This window comes from Colossoma macropomum, unplaced genomic scaffold (assembly GCF_904425465.1).
Source record: "Colossoma macropomum unplaced genomic scaffold, Colossoma_macropomum, whole genome shotgun sequence".
NCBI classification, from domain to species: domain Eukaryota; kingdom Metazoa; phylum Chordata; class Actinopteri; order Characiformes; family Serrasalmidae; genus Colossoma; species Colossoma macropomum.
In genome coordinates, this window is record NW_023494795.1 from 3,618,185 (window position 1) to 3,633,974 (window position 15,790).

The 15,790-nt window shown below is 39.8% G+C and overlaps 1 protein-coding gene across 1 annotated transcript in view; it reads right to left on the reverse strand.

The window, feature by feature from the left end:
• Positions 1–15,790, reverse strand: part of vta1 (vesicle (multivesicular body) trafficking 1) — a 69,191-nt gene that overhangs the window by 15,037 nt on the left and 38,364 nt on the right. Inside the window, exon 5 of the mRNA XM_036581227.1 lies at positions 12,622–12,733. Coding sequence (XP_036437120.1) covers positions 12,622–12,733 — 112 coding nt within the window. The remainder of the gene's footprint in view (positions 1–12,621; positions 12,734–15,790) is intronic.

The window sequence follows — 15,790 nt, forward strand, 5'->3', positions numbered from 1 at the left end:
GCCAATCACCATTAAAAACTATGCTTAGTTTAAACGGGCGTGCTTGGCCTCGACATGCTGGCCGCAACATTCTGACCCACACTGCACTGCCTGCCAAGTTCAGCAAAGAATTATAACTTCAGTGATAATTAGTGACACAGAGAGTGGGGTGGGGGGGGTGGGGATAAATTACAAACAGCTGGAAGTTTCATCTGATGCAAGACAGGGGTGCTGGAATGTTACTTGGAACTTACAAGAAGAGTCGACGTAATGATGTAAAATCCATGGGTGATACAAACAGCCATGTTTTAACTGCTAAAACCAAACAGCCCCTGATCAAATGCCGGCAGTGTTGGGTTCTCAGGCTGTGGTTCTGCGGACAAATGGTAAAATCTAAAGACACCTTTTCTCTCTACTAAACGTGAGCTTCATATTTGCACCAAATACTCATATCAGTTAAGACCAAGAAGCAGTAATACATGCACTGTTTAATATGAAACACGTCCACAATAAGATTTTCCTGCTCTGTAAATGGACTTAACCAGTTTTCAGTCCAATGCATTCATTTCCTAATTACATAGTGATGAAAGAGGCAGACACTAATCAGCGCTGCTGACAGCTGGGCTTTTTAGTGCACATTAAGCTGATATAAAAAGATATGTCAAATACGCACGACGGATAAGACATTAAGATTAGTTAAAGAACTAATAGCAGGAAAGCGTTCTGCCTCACGCTAAGAGTATTTACTTATAGAAACAGAACTCAGCACATGTAGACAGATTAAATCCGCTCATAACGGAAATCCAGGACAAACCTGGCTGCAATTTTCTTTTTAATTTGTCGTTTTGTTTATTCCTTTAAATAAATGTTTAAAGCTTTAACCTCTTATTACTGACCAAGGTATATTTTGGTTGGTCATTTACATGACCAAATCATAAGGCAAATTATTCAGTACTGCATGAAATAAATGTAAATGTTTATTTTATTTATTTAATATTTTTTTAAAGCTCCCCTCAAATTAACAGAAAATGTGTTTTATGATCACACATGTTGCTATACGCTTACAATTTACTGCTGAAAGACAAAAATCTTAGACGCTCTTTGTATTATTTTATAAAAACAATTTTTACAGAGCAGATCACTGAAGAGACGCCATCTGTTTATAGTTTATAGCCCAGATTTGTGGAAAAATGGGTCGACTATTGAGTTCTTCTTTTATTATAAGGGTTTAAAATTACATCACCCATCTATTTGACTGGAAAGAAGACAGTTACAGCTCTCATACGACCCCCACCTTTAGAACGTAGCTTATGAAATATGAAAGTTATAAAGAATATGACGAAGTGCGTTTTGGAACCACCGGTGGTCTCAAGGAGTTGAAAAGGTTAAATGTACTAAACATTACAAGGTATTAACAACAAATAGAAACAATAAAAAAATAAAACTAGTTTACATTGACAGAGAATGGTTGATCATCTAAGGCAACCCAAACATTAATAAGAGCCACTTTGTCAAGTTTCAACCAAAATCAAACCACCTTGGGAGCCACAACACTTAATGTGCATTTTATTGAAATTTCACCATCTTGGCTGTTAATATGTCTCAGTATGTGCTGATGCCCTAGTATACGCTAAAAATATGATATATGCAAAAACGCAGGCTTACTTTGCTCTGCTTTAAGTTTTAGCTCAGCTATAGCTGCTTTTCTCACATCTCCAGCAGGAAACTTTTCCACAGAAGTAGAACAGTTTCTTGTAAAATGTCTCTTGACATGCGACTTTTTATGAGGCTGATGTCGCTTCTCATATCAATTTTCCTGTTGCACCTTAAATGAAGGAATGTAGTTAACTATGTAGCGAACTGTTGCACCATTTAAGGTGGAACGGGAAAATTTGCTGGTGAGCGAGAAACTGACTTCAGCTTCACAACTTTGTGTTTGTCAGTTTCTCGCTGCAGATTAAACGTATCAGGAAACCAGCTGGAGGATTATAAATGCAAATAAGTCTATTCATCTCCAAATGATAAATGTTCATCTTAAATCTCTCTCTTTGCCTTTTCGTTAGCTACTAGCTAGGTTGCTATGGTGACCAGCAGTCTGCGCTGATCTTCAGGGTTAAAGGGTGAATTAGCAGTTCTACATTAACTCCAGAGTTTAAGACCATTTATTGTTAAACTGTGTTGAACGATCAGCAGAGCTTTATTTTACTGTAAAGGAGGATTATTTTATTTTTACCTACAAATCTGATTCAGCTGTGGAGCCACAAAAGGACAGGAAAAGAGCCACATGTTGCCGACCCCTGAACTAAGGCAATGACTTCCTTTTTAATTTTTTTTATTCTTTGCTTTTTTTTCAACCTTTCAAAAACCATGGCTACAGCTGTCGTCTACAAGGACTTTCCTTCCTGCTTCTGTTGTTTTGCTGTATTATGTCTATCGAGGAAGATGCTGTGGAATCAAACTTAGTGGAGAAGTTCTTCAGTGTCGTCTCCTCTCTTGATATCCGGGATGAACAGTGATTATAAAATGCTTGTCTAATATTCCTTGTCGAAACCCTGAAATATGTCCACATGGCTGACTTTTTCTTCCCCCCACTGTTCAAACTGTTTGAACATGCCTGCCTGACTGGTGCAGAAGAGTGAAGGAAACAAGCAGCATATTTATTCACTGTTTCTTGTATGATTCAATTCATTTGCTGAGCAAAAAACACTTTGTTGTATTTCTATTTAAACTTTGTTTTTTTTTTCAGTCAAAATCTGAAGATTTATTCTCTTTCGGCCAGAAACCATTTTTGACCATGTTAAATATTATATATATCTCGACCAGATTAAAAGATTTTGGTGGCTGAAATTTCAGTGCATCTGTAGTTAAAAGTGACTTGACTCCATGGAGCTCTGTTAATTTACTACGTTTATTGTCTTGGCCAACATCAATAAAAGTTTTCAAATAGAAATTTTCAGTGCTTGCCGCGCTGCTCTCTAACAACAAAAACCCATGGGCTGATGCAAGTCCAGGTCAAGTCTCAAGTCTCTTGGGTGCAGGTTTGAGTCTTTAGTAGAAAATGTTAATTTAGTCTCATTATTAGCTGCAGGTTTACATTGTGCAAAGATAAATCCCTACTAAAAATGTCAGGTTTGGCAGATTTAAATAACAAACCTTCAGTCTAATGGCCAGAACTAAAGTGCTACAGGTGCTGGTGTTCAAAGGAAAGAGGAAAAAATACCTGTAAACTTTAAGCTCTAAAGGAAAGTGATCTGTAACTGACATCTTCAGCCATCATAGTACTCTAATAGCGTACTCGCTATCCGACTATGTGCTAGCCAACAGCTCAAATTTGTTTAGCTTCTGTTCTTTAAACACCACATTTACAAGCATGTAGCGCTTCATCCTGCCCATCAGTCTGAAGCCCATGTGTCAAACACTAGGCCGGCGGGCCGGATCAGGCCCGCAACACAATCCTATCCAGCCTGCAAGAGTATTTAAATTGTCTATTAATAATATTAGCCTGTTTCACAGTGTGCTGCACTACAGTCCCCAGCATGCACTACAAACGTAATGTGCTCTGACTCTCCTACCCCACCAACAGTCTATAGGACAGCAGTTACATCTCAATTCTACACAACTCTGCGTAATTCCACACTAATCATATCACCAAACACACTAACTGCAGTTCAGCTGAGGTTTAACCAATATAAAGTATTCTAATCTATTCTATAAACACTTGACGTGAGCTCAGCAGCTCAGAAACTGAGCCCAAGTCTTAATGAACTTGCAGCAAAGAAAGGATCCCAGGTGTCCAGTTCAAGCACATAGGTAGGTTTAAAAGACTGAGCTCCTGGGGACGTTTCAATTTAGAATATTTCAAGAATTCATGTAATATTTGAAGGTCTACTATAAGTGTCTAGATTTTACTGTTGAGGTTTTTATATTAGTGTATATGTGTATATATTTAGTGTCGATGATATACATTTCTTTTTTCCTATATATATTTTTTTGTATTTAAATTCTACAAGGGGGCTACGCACCTAAGATTTTCACTCATCTTCGCACCTGTGTAAATGTAATGTGACAATAAGTGTGATTTGATTTTTGTTTTTGATGTATTTTGAATAAACGGTGGCCAGTCCGGGCTACAGCACAACATTAAATATGAAATAAAAACAGTTGTTCTCTGGCCCACAGATTAGTTGAGATTTTTTAATATGGCCCTTTCAGTGGTTGGGTTTGACACCCCTGGTCTGAAGGTTTCTGTATACTGAAAGGCTCAATATTTGATGCTGAATACGATGCTACTGCGAGCTGCAGAAGAACAGAAGAATGGGTAGATGGATGGATTGGTGGGTGGGTGGATGGATGGATGGATGGATGGATGGATGGATGGATGGATGGATGGATGGGTGGATGGATGGGATGGGTGGATGGATGGATGGATGGATGGATGGATGGATGGATGGATGGGTGGATGGATGGATGGATGGGTGGATGGGTGGATGGATGGGTGGATGGGTGGGTGGGTGGATGGGATGGGTGGATGCATGGATGGATGGGTGGGTGGGATGGATGGATGGATGGATGGATGGATGGATGGATGGATGGATGGATGGGTGGATGGATGGATGGATGGGTGGATGGATGGATGGATGGGTGGATGGGTGGGTGGATGGATGGATGGATGGATGGGTGGGTGGATGGGTGGGTGGATGCATGGATGGATGGGTGGGTGGGTGGATGGATGGATGGATGGATGGATGGATGGATGGATGGATGGGTGGGTAGATAGTAAATAGATAGCTAGTAGATAGATAGATAGACAGTCATACAGTCATATAGATAGATAGATAGATAGATAGTCATACAGTCATATAGATAGATAGATAGATAGTCATTTAGATAGATAGATAGATAGATAGATAGATAGTCATATAGATAGATAGACAGTCATACAGTCATATAGATAGATAGATAGATAGATAGATAGATAGATAGATAGTCATTTAGATAGATAGATAGATAGATAGATAGATAGATAGATAGATAGATAGTCAAATAGATAGATAGTCATATAGATAGATAGATAGATAGATAGATAGATAACACGTTAACATTAACAGCCCTAGAATAAATACAATATGCAGTGCAGCCCCAGCTTAGAACGTTCCAGTTACAGCAACAGAACAGACTCCACCTTTTACTTCGGCACTGCAGTCTTGGCTGGAACGTACCGTGAAGGTTTAGTTTTGACAGACTGCTTATCACGTTAGTAATGCCCCATTTGATCAGAGGACCCGTTACGAATGTGATGTTAAACAATCCTGTGATGCTGGTTATGAGGCACGAGCAAATCCATTTACTGTGAAAGGACCTCCTCTGAGCGGCCCATCTGACAGACATGTGCAGACGCAGAGATCCTGTGATAAGGCACTGGGACTCAATAAAGCCAAGAGAATTATATGAGCTTTCTGTTGGGGACTGAACGCATTATGGGGAATAACCTAGCATGAGGTCACCGCTTTAGCGGGGAGGCCCAGCTGCTCATTGAAGGCTTAAGTAAGAAAGAATGTGGCTACAACCGTAACAGCACTAGTCATCAAACGCTTTTAACTCTACTTTTACTTTTTCCTGTAAGAATCTGTAATGCTTGTAGAGTGAAAGTTGTATGAGGAGGCAGGCATGTTCACAGACAGACCCCAATGGGGACTCGAGCCCCTATCTTTCTGCCCTGAGACTAAACAAGTGCCCTCTTGGTCGGCGTGTATAATAATCGTCCTTTATATGGCCATTGTTCAAAATCCTTTTCAGCGAGGCGAGGCTCTTGTCCTGGACACTGAGCTAATGGGTTTGGGTTCCACAAGCTTCACTGCTCTTGGGCGCCACCTGTGGTGCAGTACCACACACACATGGATATTTTTTGCTCTCAATCAAATCTGACCTGTTATGGATGCACACAAAATCACAGTGCTGGGAATTCCACCAATAAAGCACTGATCATCTCCGCATAGTGTCCAAACAAACTGTAGGCAGTAAGGGGGACTAATAACTCGCTAAACCAAGTTTCTGAGCCAGGCTCTGTGGAGCTCTTAAATACAGTTATAACTCATTTAACATTTAACACTTCATTTGTTTCCTCTAAAGCATGATTACACAGTTGTACACTGACTTTTTCTGCCCTTTTTTCCTCTGACTCTCAGAATGTCTGTGCACAGGCCTGCGAGGACGAACTACACTGAATGTGTCAGTGTTTTCACATATAGTTCGTTTTAAAAGAACCGAACCGAGTTCTGTTAAAGTGAACCTGGAAGGGAACACTAAGTGAACTCTAAAGAGAACTCAGTTTTCTTTCTGGTCCTTTGAGATCTCAGACCACTTCTTGTTCAGACCACAGCTCCATTAGAACTCGGACCCCTTTCACAGCACTCACGGTGTGCACAGCGCTCGCCAAGTGGGCCGCGTTCTCTGATAAATCCGTGCTATCAGGTGACGAGAAGAACCGCCAGACCCGCCTGCTGCTCTCCTATTGGCCGCGCTGAAACGATGGGCCGAAGTCCATCGCGCAAAATTGGAAACACGGCCCTGCGGGTCTGTCGCGGTGGGCTCCGTGTTCGGCTGTGCTCCTCACTGAAGCTCCACCCGGCGAGTTTTCATTCATTCAGCGTTCAGAGTGAAAGCAGCTGAAAACTGCTGCTGCGTGCCTGGCGCGAGCCTTTAACACGGTATAATCACGCGGGCTCTCTGATCGCTTTAATACATCAGCGCTGCTGTCTGTCTCAGATCACGGACAGACTGTATCCTGAGTAGAACCTCATAATGATCCTTGGTCTGTTTACCTGCTGAAGTGAAGACTGTGGCTGTGTGTACGGCGAGCATCGAGCTCTTCACCATAAAGCAAAGCTGAAGCGGACTGGGGCCGTTTTGTTTTCACAATGCACAAATTAATCGAACCACAAAACGAACTACAAACGTGGGCCATTTAGGGGGGTCTGAGTTCGTTTGGCATGTTCACATATGCAATAGAAACCATGACTCCACTTCAGACGCTGAAACGGCCCAAGTGTGATAAACGCCCTTAAAGTGATTCTGAAAGGGAACCAACTGCAAGTGACCTCAGTTCTTTTTGTGTTCACAATGTAAGTGAACTATAAAGAGGACTCAGACCACTTCTTGTTCGGACCACAACTCCATTAGAACTCAGACCCCCTTCACAGCACTCACGGTGTGGGCAGTGCTGGCAAAGTGGGCAGCGTTCTCTGATAAATCTGACTTTTCAGGAGGTAAGAGGAGCCACCAGACACGCCTGCTGTTCTCCTATTGGCCGTGCTGAAACATTTGGCCAAAGCACATAGCACAAAAATTGGAAAAATGACCCTGCGTGTCTGCCGCAGTGGGTTCCGTTTTGGGCTGTGCTCCTCACTGAGCTCCACCTGGTAAAAAAAATGCATCGACTGTGAATTTTTATTCGTTCAGCGTTCAGTGAGAAAGCAGCTTAAAACTGCGTGGCGTGCTCAGCATGAGCCTTTAACACGGTAAAATCACGCAGGCTCTCGCATCTTATCACTTTAATATGTCGGCGCTGCTGTCGGACACGCTTTATCCAGAGTAGAACCTTATGAGTGATCCCCGGTGGTCTGTTTTTTTTGTACAGTGAGCCTCGAGGTCTTCACCATAAAGCAAACTGCAGACTGGCAAAAAGCGAAGCGGACTGGGGCTGTTTTATTTTCACAATGGACAAATTAGTCGAACCACAAAACGAACTACAAACTGACAGAACTGAGACCATCTCTCAACGTGGTCTCAGTTCGGTTCATTTTTGGGGCCGTTTAGTGGGTCTGAGTTCGTTTGGCGTGTTCACATAAGTAAAAGAAACCATGACTCAGGAACCCGAGTCCACTTCAGACGCTGAAACGGCCCAAGTAAGTTAAGTAGGCTTGATAAATCCAACTCACTGTTCTTTTGTTTTGTTATTTTACTCTTATTCTACTCAACATTATACAGGGAGATTCACTGGAAAGAGGCCTCGAATATTCTGTAATAACTCTCTAGGACGAAGCAATCTGAAGAAAACATGGAGCTTCAAACAAGCCGGAATGGCCCAGCATCGGAGCGATGAGGTAGGCGCCGGACAGCCGTCGTAACGTTTAACCTCCGTTTGCAACTTCCGGCAGAAAACGTCTGGCAGAAAACGGAGATCACTTCCAGCATCACATGTAATGCAATCGATTACACAGACGTGAAGGTATGTAGCGGATTTTTTTGGTTCAGATTGCTTCATCCTAACGGCAGTTACAACAGAATATTCGGGGCCTCTTTCGAGTGAATCTCCCTGTATTTTATATACATATATACACAGCAATGACCAACAACTTAGCTACTTAGGGACTTCTATGCAACAGCTTTGTCAAGCCAGCTTAAAATTTGTTTACAAACTTCTCCTTCTGGTTGTGCGATGTGGTCTTTGTTGCCTTTTTTATGCTGACCAAAATCGGTCCTGTGTAAAAACAGTAATTCCAGAACTGGAATCAGGTTAAAAATTCATAATTAGTGCACTCCCTATAGAAATGGTACCAAATAACCTGAAATACAATCTCAACATATGAACCATACTTACAGTGAAGAATGCTTTTTCCCCCGCTTCTCATTTAAAACATACAATTTCAGAAATATGAGGTTTTATTAAGACATGTAGAGGGAAATCAACCTGGATCCAATCTGGAACACACTGAGCGATAAACAAAAAAGAAGTATGGGCCATATTCCGAGTTTGTATCTCGCTTGAGGGTTGCATCTTATGTGAGTCCGCACGTGTGCATGTCCCTAAGGATGAATCTACAGATGACTTCATCCCTGACATGAGAAGGGTCAAGTCAAACGCAGCCCGCCCAGCAGCTGTTGCAAGGGGAGCAGAGTGAGCTAAACGTAACGACGAGCCATCCACCCTCAATGCCTCACAGCTAAAAACCTGCAGCAGCTCAATCGGCACGGGAATCAACATCTTTACACAATCCTTTTATTCCGGCCTGAGGCTATAAATGAATATATATTTATCGCTACTGTCGAAAGAAAACTTTGTATGTCCTCGTTTTCAGTCCAGCAGCGACACTGAGGTGTTTAAAAGCTCCAGCAGCACTGCTGTGTCTGATCCACTCAGACCAGCACAACACACACCAACACACCACCACCACGTCAGTGTTACTGCAGTGCTGAGAATGATCCACCACCCAAATAGTGCCTGCTCTGTGAGGGTCCATGGGGGTCCTGACCACTGAAGAACAGGGTAAAAGGGGGCTAACAAAGTATCAGAGAAACAGATGGACTACAGTCTGTAACTGTAGAACTACAAAGTGCACCTATATAGTAAGTGGAGCTGATAAAATGGACAATGAGTGTAGAAACAAGGAGGTGGTCATAATGTTATGCCTGATCGGTGTTATTATATATCTTACAAAATCAACAACATGATGTTGCTTTTATAAAGTTATTATAACCTGAAATGTTGACAAATGAAATGTTTTAATGAAATACGGGTTTTTGCTGTCAGAAATGAGGAAGTACTGCACTACAGCTGATGTTAATCTAAAATAAAACATAATAAAATCATTTACAGTCTCAAATCACATACTGCAAAACTACTTCACGTTCTGCTCTTCAGGAGGACGAGATGGCCTCAAGGCCTTGATGCGACTCCTCTTTCTAAATTAACTGTATATATGAGTGAAAAACAAAGTAAATGACCTCTGCGTGTGCTGCATTGTTGGTCTGAGGCCCCCTGTGTATCAAATTATAACTGTTTCCTCTTCCTTGGACCGTTGCAACATGTTTACTACGTGTAAACAGCATCACCTGGACTTCATCACATACTTTACATGTCCCTTTCACATCCTTTATACATATACATCGGTGTTGTCAGGAGAAAACCTCGTATCCCCATATTTGTCGTTTCAGTTTTTGACATAATTTGAAAAGGCCTGTTACCCTTTACATTGTGTGTGAATTTCATGATGAATGGACTAAAAGAAACGGCCTAAAATGACTTGGAAAAAATTCTGGTTCCATTGACCTCCATTAAAAGAAAAGTAGTTTTTTTCCTTCTCCTGTAAAGTTACCATTTTGGAGATACAAGGTTTTCTTCCAGCAACTGCTATATATATATATATATATATATATATATATATATATATATATACATACACACACACACACACACACACACACACAAAAACTATCCAAGCTTACCAATGAACAAACTTATTTGTGTGGAGTTGCTTGCCACATGCTGTTGTGTCAAACCCACCTTTTATTATTTAAATTCCTGTCATACAGTCAGAAAACATGTTTTTAACCCTCGTGTGGTGTTGGTGTGTGTGTTACTCAGTGGTCTGCTGGACCCACCACATTATTGTTGTTCTAAATCAATACAGCCATAACAATTTATGTAAAAATACCAGATGTTTAAAATATCAAAATAAGTGTCCAGCGTAGGGTTCTCCTTTAGCAGCTGTAGCCAGTCAGCAGCCTGTCCATGTTGTCCACCCTCACACACACACACACACACACACACACACACACACACACACACACACCTACACACAGTAGGCCAGGAGGAGAACAGAGTGAAGGACACAGCACCTCCACACTTTTACTCCCCGCTGGTTCAGCCCAACACCACATGTGTAATATAAATGTGTGGGGGGTGAACAGAGTGAAGACACTGAAAATGGGTTATTTTATATGTTCTTTACAGAAAATGAACAAAGGCCAAGAATCTGAGGTTGAAATAATAATAAATCACATCATTTTTTCTTTTGGTAAAGACTGAAAACAGGTTCCACAGACTTGAACACCACACAAGGGTTAAAGGAAAATTAAACTAAATATACACCTATTATAAACGAAATACGTATCTGATTTGTGGCCATGTGACCTTAATGTGACACTCAGATTGGAATTCATGTGCTTTTCTCCACTGCGCGTGGCCATCATTCAGCGTTACCATGGCAGCAGCGCCGAACAGAAGTTAAAGCCTGTAAACGGTGGAAAAGCAGCTCATCTCACCTTTTTCTCCTTCGTCTCGCTCTAATAATGAAGCTGAGAGCTGATCAGAGTTAATGATCTTCTCAGCGAAGCTCGTTCTGCTCGTTAGTTTGTGCTGATGATGCTCGTGATTCATTCACGTGACGTTACTGAGTAGGATGAGCTCATGAGGGTCATTTCAGGACACCGGTTCGTCACATTAATGACAGATTTGAATCACTTACCTAAACGAGTGTGAACCATCGTGTCAGAGAGATCGGATTTGAGAAAAAAATCGGATTTGAGCAACGAGGCTTGCAATGTGAACATAGCCCAAGTCTTGCACGGTTGTTAGGAGTCCCATTAATGTAATCTAACTATCTATATATAATCAATATCTAACTTTTCATAATCTTTCACTCCTGTTTTTTTTCCATTTATTTTCCTTTGACCTTCCTCTTCCTCTGGCAAGTGATTTGTCACATATCTAATCTCATCAGAAATAAGTTCATTAGTTATTTTAGCTGCAAATAAGAGAAATTTGCAAGGCAGCTGAGATGAGTTTGGGTATCTGTTTGTGTGAATGTTAGTACCTCTTTGAATGGGAACATGATGACTGACTCTTTCAGCAGCAGCTTTTGTTGGGAGGACACAGCTGTAACTTGTGGGTTTGAAGATTGGAAGGATGAGGGGGTGAAAGTAGCAGTTCAAGTTAACGTGGGTGCAAAAATTATACACTAAAAAATGTAATATACTAATATAATAATGATAATAATAGTGTAATAATATAATAATAGTGTTGAGACTTTGCTGAAACTGAAAAACGAATGATCTGTGCTCAACGGCTGTTTGACTGGACATGAAACAAATGATGGGTGATCTCTGACTTTTTCACAGAACTGTATTTATTTATTTATGTATTTATTTATTTATGTATCTGTTAAAATATTCTATTTTTTAATTGTTTAAGTTTATTTTAATTAGATATTTATTTTCTCAAATTCCTAAATGGTCAAATTAACTGGTATTTTCTTGAATATCGTTGATAGTTGTTATTAATGTACCGCTGCTCATTCATCAAGAAGGTAAAATTCAACTGATCTAAAAATATTCTAAGATAATTATCATGCTACATGCACATTTTAACTTTTCTATGTAAAGCATCTCCAACAGGACGAAAACCGTGCACAAAAAAATAACATTTTTTCGGGGGAAAAAAAAAACTGTTTATTCACTTCCACTCAGTATAATCAGCATCAAGCAGAACCCTAATGAAAGAGCCCTTTGGTTTTCTTAATGACGATCCTAACCTTCAGAAGCGGATAGGTCATGCATTAGCAGATCATTTTCACGCTATTGCAGAGGGAGGCCGTGCCGATGCTGCGGCGCGATAGCAAAAAGAAAAAGAATCAGTACATAAATAGCTGCCAGCATTTTAGCGCAGGCCTTTCTGAATCTGATAAGGCACACAATATGCTAACCTTTACTGCTTCAGGCCTGGCTGGCTTGCACTGAGGAAGCCAAACTCAAACTGGAGGAAAAGGCTCTACTTGGAGTGTATTTTGTTAGCAGAAGTCATTCGTTTGGTTTGGGGGTGTGGGATGGGGTGGGGGGTCCTACTGATATTATATCAGAACTTACCATATGCTTCCCCTTCCATTCCAATAGGGCCGGCCTGAGGCACCTCGCCGTTCTTCAGACAGTTGTGGATGTAGGTTGCCTTCCACCTCGCATACTTCCTGTGCTGGATGTTCTGGAAGGGGTCAAGAGTGAGAATGATTAAGATAAGCCATGCCAATTACGGCTCTCTCACAGCAGCACAATAGGAGGCTGCAGGAGGAGATTAAGCTAAGACTGTTTGGCTTTTGGGGCTGAATTTGGCCCGAGACGGCGAAAAACCTTCACTGCGGCACTGAAGTCTGGGTCAACACTTAAGTGGAAATGACTGATTGAGGAGTCATTCGCAATTGTTCATTCCTCAAAGAAACACTGGGGAGCTTTGAAATGGATATACTACTCGGGGGTTTTACTGACACAGTCCGGCTGACTGGAACACAGCGAAAGATTCAGAAGATTCTCTGCTTCAGCAAGAACAGTACTAAATGTCATTATATTACATTGGTTTTTGCATCATGATGTGATGCATTTCTTTCTACTGCACCAAAAATGTATTTTCATTTTTATTTATTTGGTCAAATCTGTGTTTTGCCAAAACAAGAGGTCGGGTAAAAGCATAATCAACACAAATATGTAGTTTTCTTAGACAACAAATAAAACAAAATACACAGGATGATTCAAAAAGATTCATCCGATTTCAAAGCACCATATTTTTACAACAGTGAGGAAAGCGTTCTTCGGATTACTGAAGAATGTGCTGTAGATGGTTCTACATAGAACCATTGCGGAAAAGGGTTCTAAATAGCACCAAAAAAGGTTCCTCTATTGTTGCGATGTCAGGCTTGTTACAACAGAAGAATCATTTTTGATGTGATACAGAACCTTTTTCAAAAAGGTTCTATTCTACATCAATCTGACGAACCACTTCAAGATACAAAGAACCCTTTAATCATGCAAAGTTCATGGTTCTATATAGAACAAATTTCTTTACTAAAGAACCCTTAAAAGAACCATCATTTTTAAGTGTGTAGTTAAACCACAATTCTTGCTGGTTGCTTATCTTACTTTGTCTTCTTCATCAGTGAGCATTAAAGGGTCAGCGTCATCAGATATAACAGCACACGTTTTCCCCTTTTATTAATGTGTTATAACTGTTTACTAATGATCTTTAAGGTGTTTAAGACCTAATTAATAACCTTTAATAAACTCATTTTAAACCATTCGGAAACCACTTATAAGGGTAGTCTTATTGTAAAGTGGTACCCAACTAAGAAACAATATTGTACAGCTTGCAGCTGCTGCAAGGTAATAAAACTCAGTCCTTTTTAATGTTTTGGGTAACACTTTGTATGAATGTCACGTTTGTAAGCATCTATAAACACATTTATAACATGTTATAGTGTATTCATAAGGCATTATAAACATAGCTATAAATATTTATAAAAATGCATGACACGTTATAGCCATGCTTATTATGCATTGAGTTGTTAACATAATACATTATAAGTACTGATCATAACAAATTATAAGAGCTCATAAGTCGTATTTGTCCGCTCTAAGTAAAGTGAAGCGTACTGTACTAAAGCCTCCTCCAGTGTTCAGAGTGAGGCTTCAAGTTGAAGTATTTACTGAAGGATTTACTGAAACACTAAAACATTCACAGTAAAGCACATTACAGGCTTCAAATGTCAGAGTTTAAACTAGAGCTGCCATCAGTGTTTTACCCAATGTGGGAAAGGTAATGTTCACCACCGTTAGCTTGGTATTTGTCTTTACTTTACGCTCTCCAAGCTGGGACTGACTTCATTGGCACTGACAGTATAACATGTTATTAACACACTTTATAATGCATTATATTAACAAATCATAATGTATAATAAACATGGCTATAACGTGTAATTCAGTGTAACCATGTTTATAATGCCTTATGAATACATTATAACATGTTATAAATGTGTTTATAGATGCTTACAAAGGTGACATTCACAGAAAGTGTTACCATATTTATAAAAATTAATTACACTGAGTTACACTTTATAGCCATTTTTATTATGCATTATGAATTGGTCATATAATCCATTATAAGTAGTGTCAATAACACGTTATTAATACTGTCAGTGCCAAAGAAGTCAGTCCCAGCTTGGAGAGCGTAAAGTAAAGACAAATACCAAGCTAACGGTGGTGAACATTACCTTTCCCACACTGGGTAAAACACTGATGGCAGCTCTAGTTTAAACTCTGACATTTGAAGCCTGTAATGTGCTTTATTGTGAATGTTTTAGTGTTTCAGTAAATCCTTCAGTAAATACTTCAACTTGAAGCCTCACTCTGAACACTGGAGGAGGCTTTAGTACAGTACGCTTCACTTTACTTAGAGCGGACAAATACGACTTATGAGCTCTTATAATTTGTTATGATCAGTACTTATAATGTATTATGTTAACAACTCAATGCATAATAAGCATGGCTATAACGTGTCATGCATTTTTATAAATATTTATAGCCATGTTTATGATGCCTTATGAATGCATTATGACGTTATAATTGTGTTTATAGATGCTTACAAACGTGACATTCATAGAAAGTGTTACCATGTTTTGAATGAATAATAATAATAGAATATAATATAATATAATATAATATAATAATAATAATAATAATTTTTCATTTATATAGTACTTTTCATGCCGGCGGCAGCTCAAAGTGCTTTACAGACCGGTGATAAAACAGTGATACAAGAAATCATTAGTATTTATTTAGAATCAGAAGAAAATGAAATATCAAAGTAGATAATAAAAACCACGATATGTAGAGTTTTAATTAAATGCTAACTTAAAGAGATTCGTAGTTTTCTGTATTTTACAGAGGGTATTTGTAGAAGGCCACTATCTGCAGAGGAATAATGCGAATAAAGTGGAATAAAGCAAAACAGAGTTGCGTATTTCTGAGCGGACTAAAGATTTCCAACCTAGAAATGCAGCAGTTAATTCAATAAAAAGTTTCTCGAGCTCCTTTTACCACTCAAGACCTACTAATACATCCACTAGTGCAGTGTCCCCTTAAGTCCGGTGCTAAAATGATCCCTTTCTACAAGTAATCCAATATGGCACGGCTTCATTGTGGCCCACTTGGAGAGAAGCAGCACTATAATGGAGGACTGATTCTGAGGAGCCATTGTCCGGGTTAGCTTTAC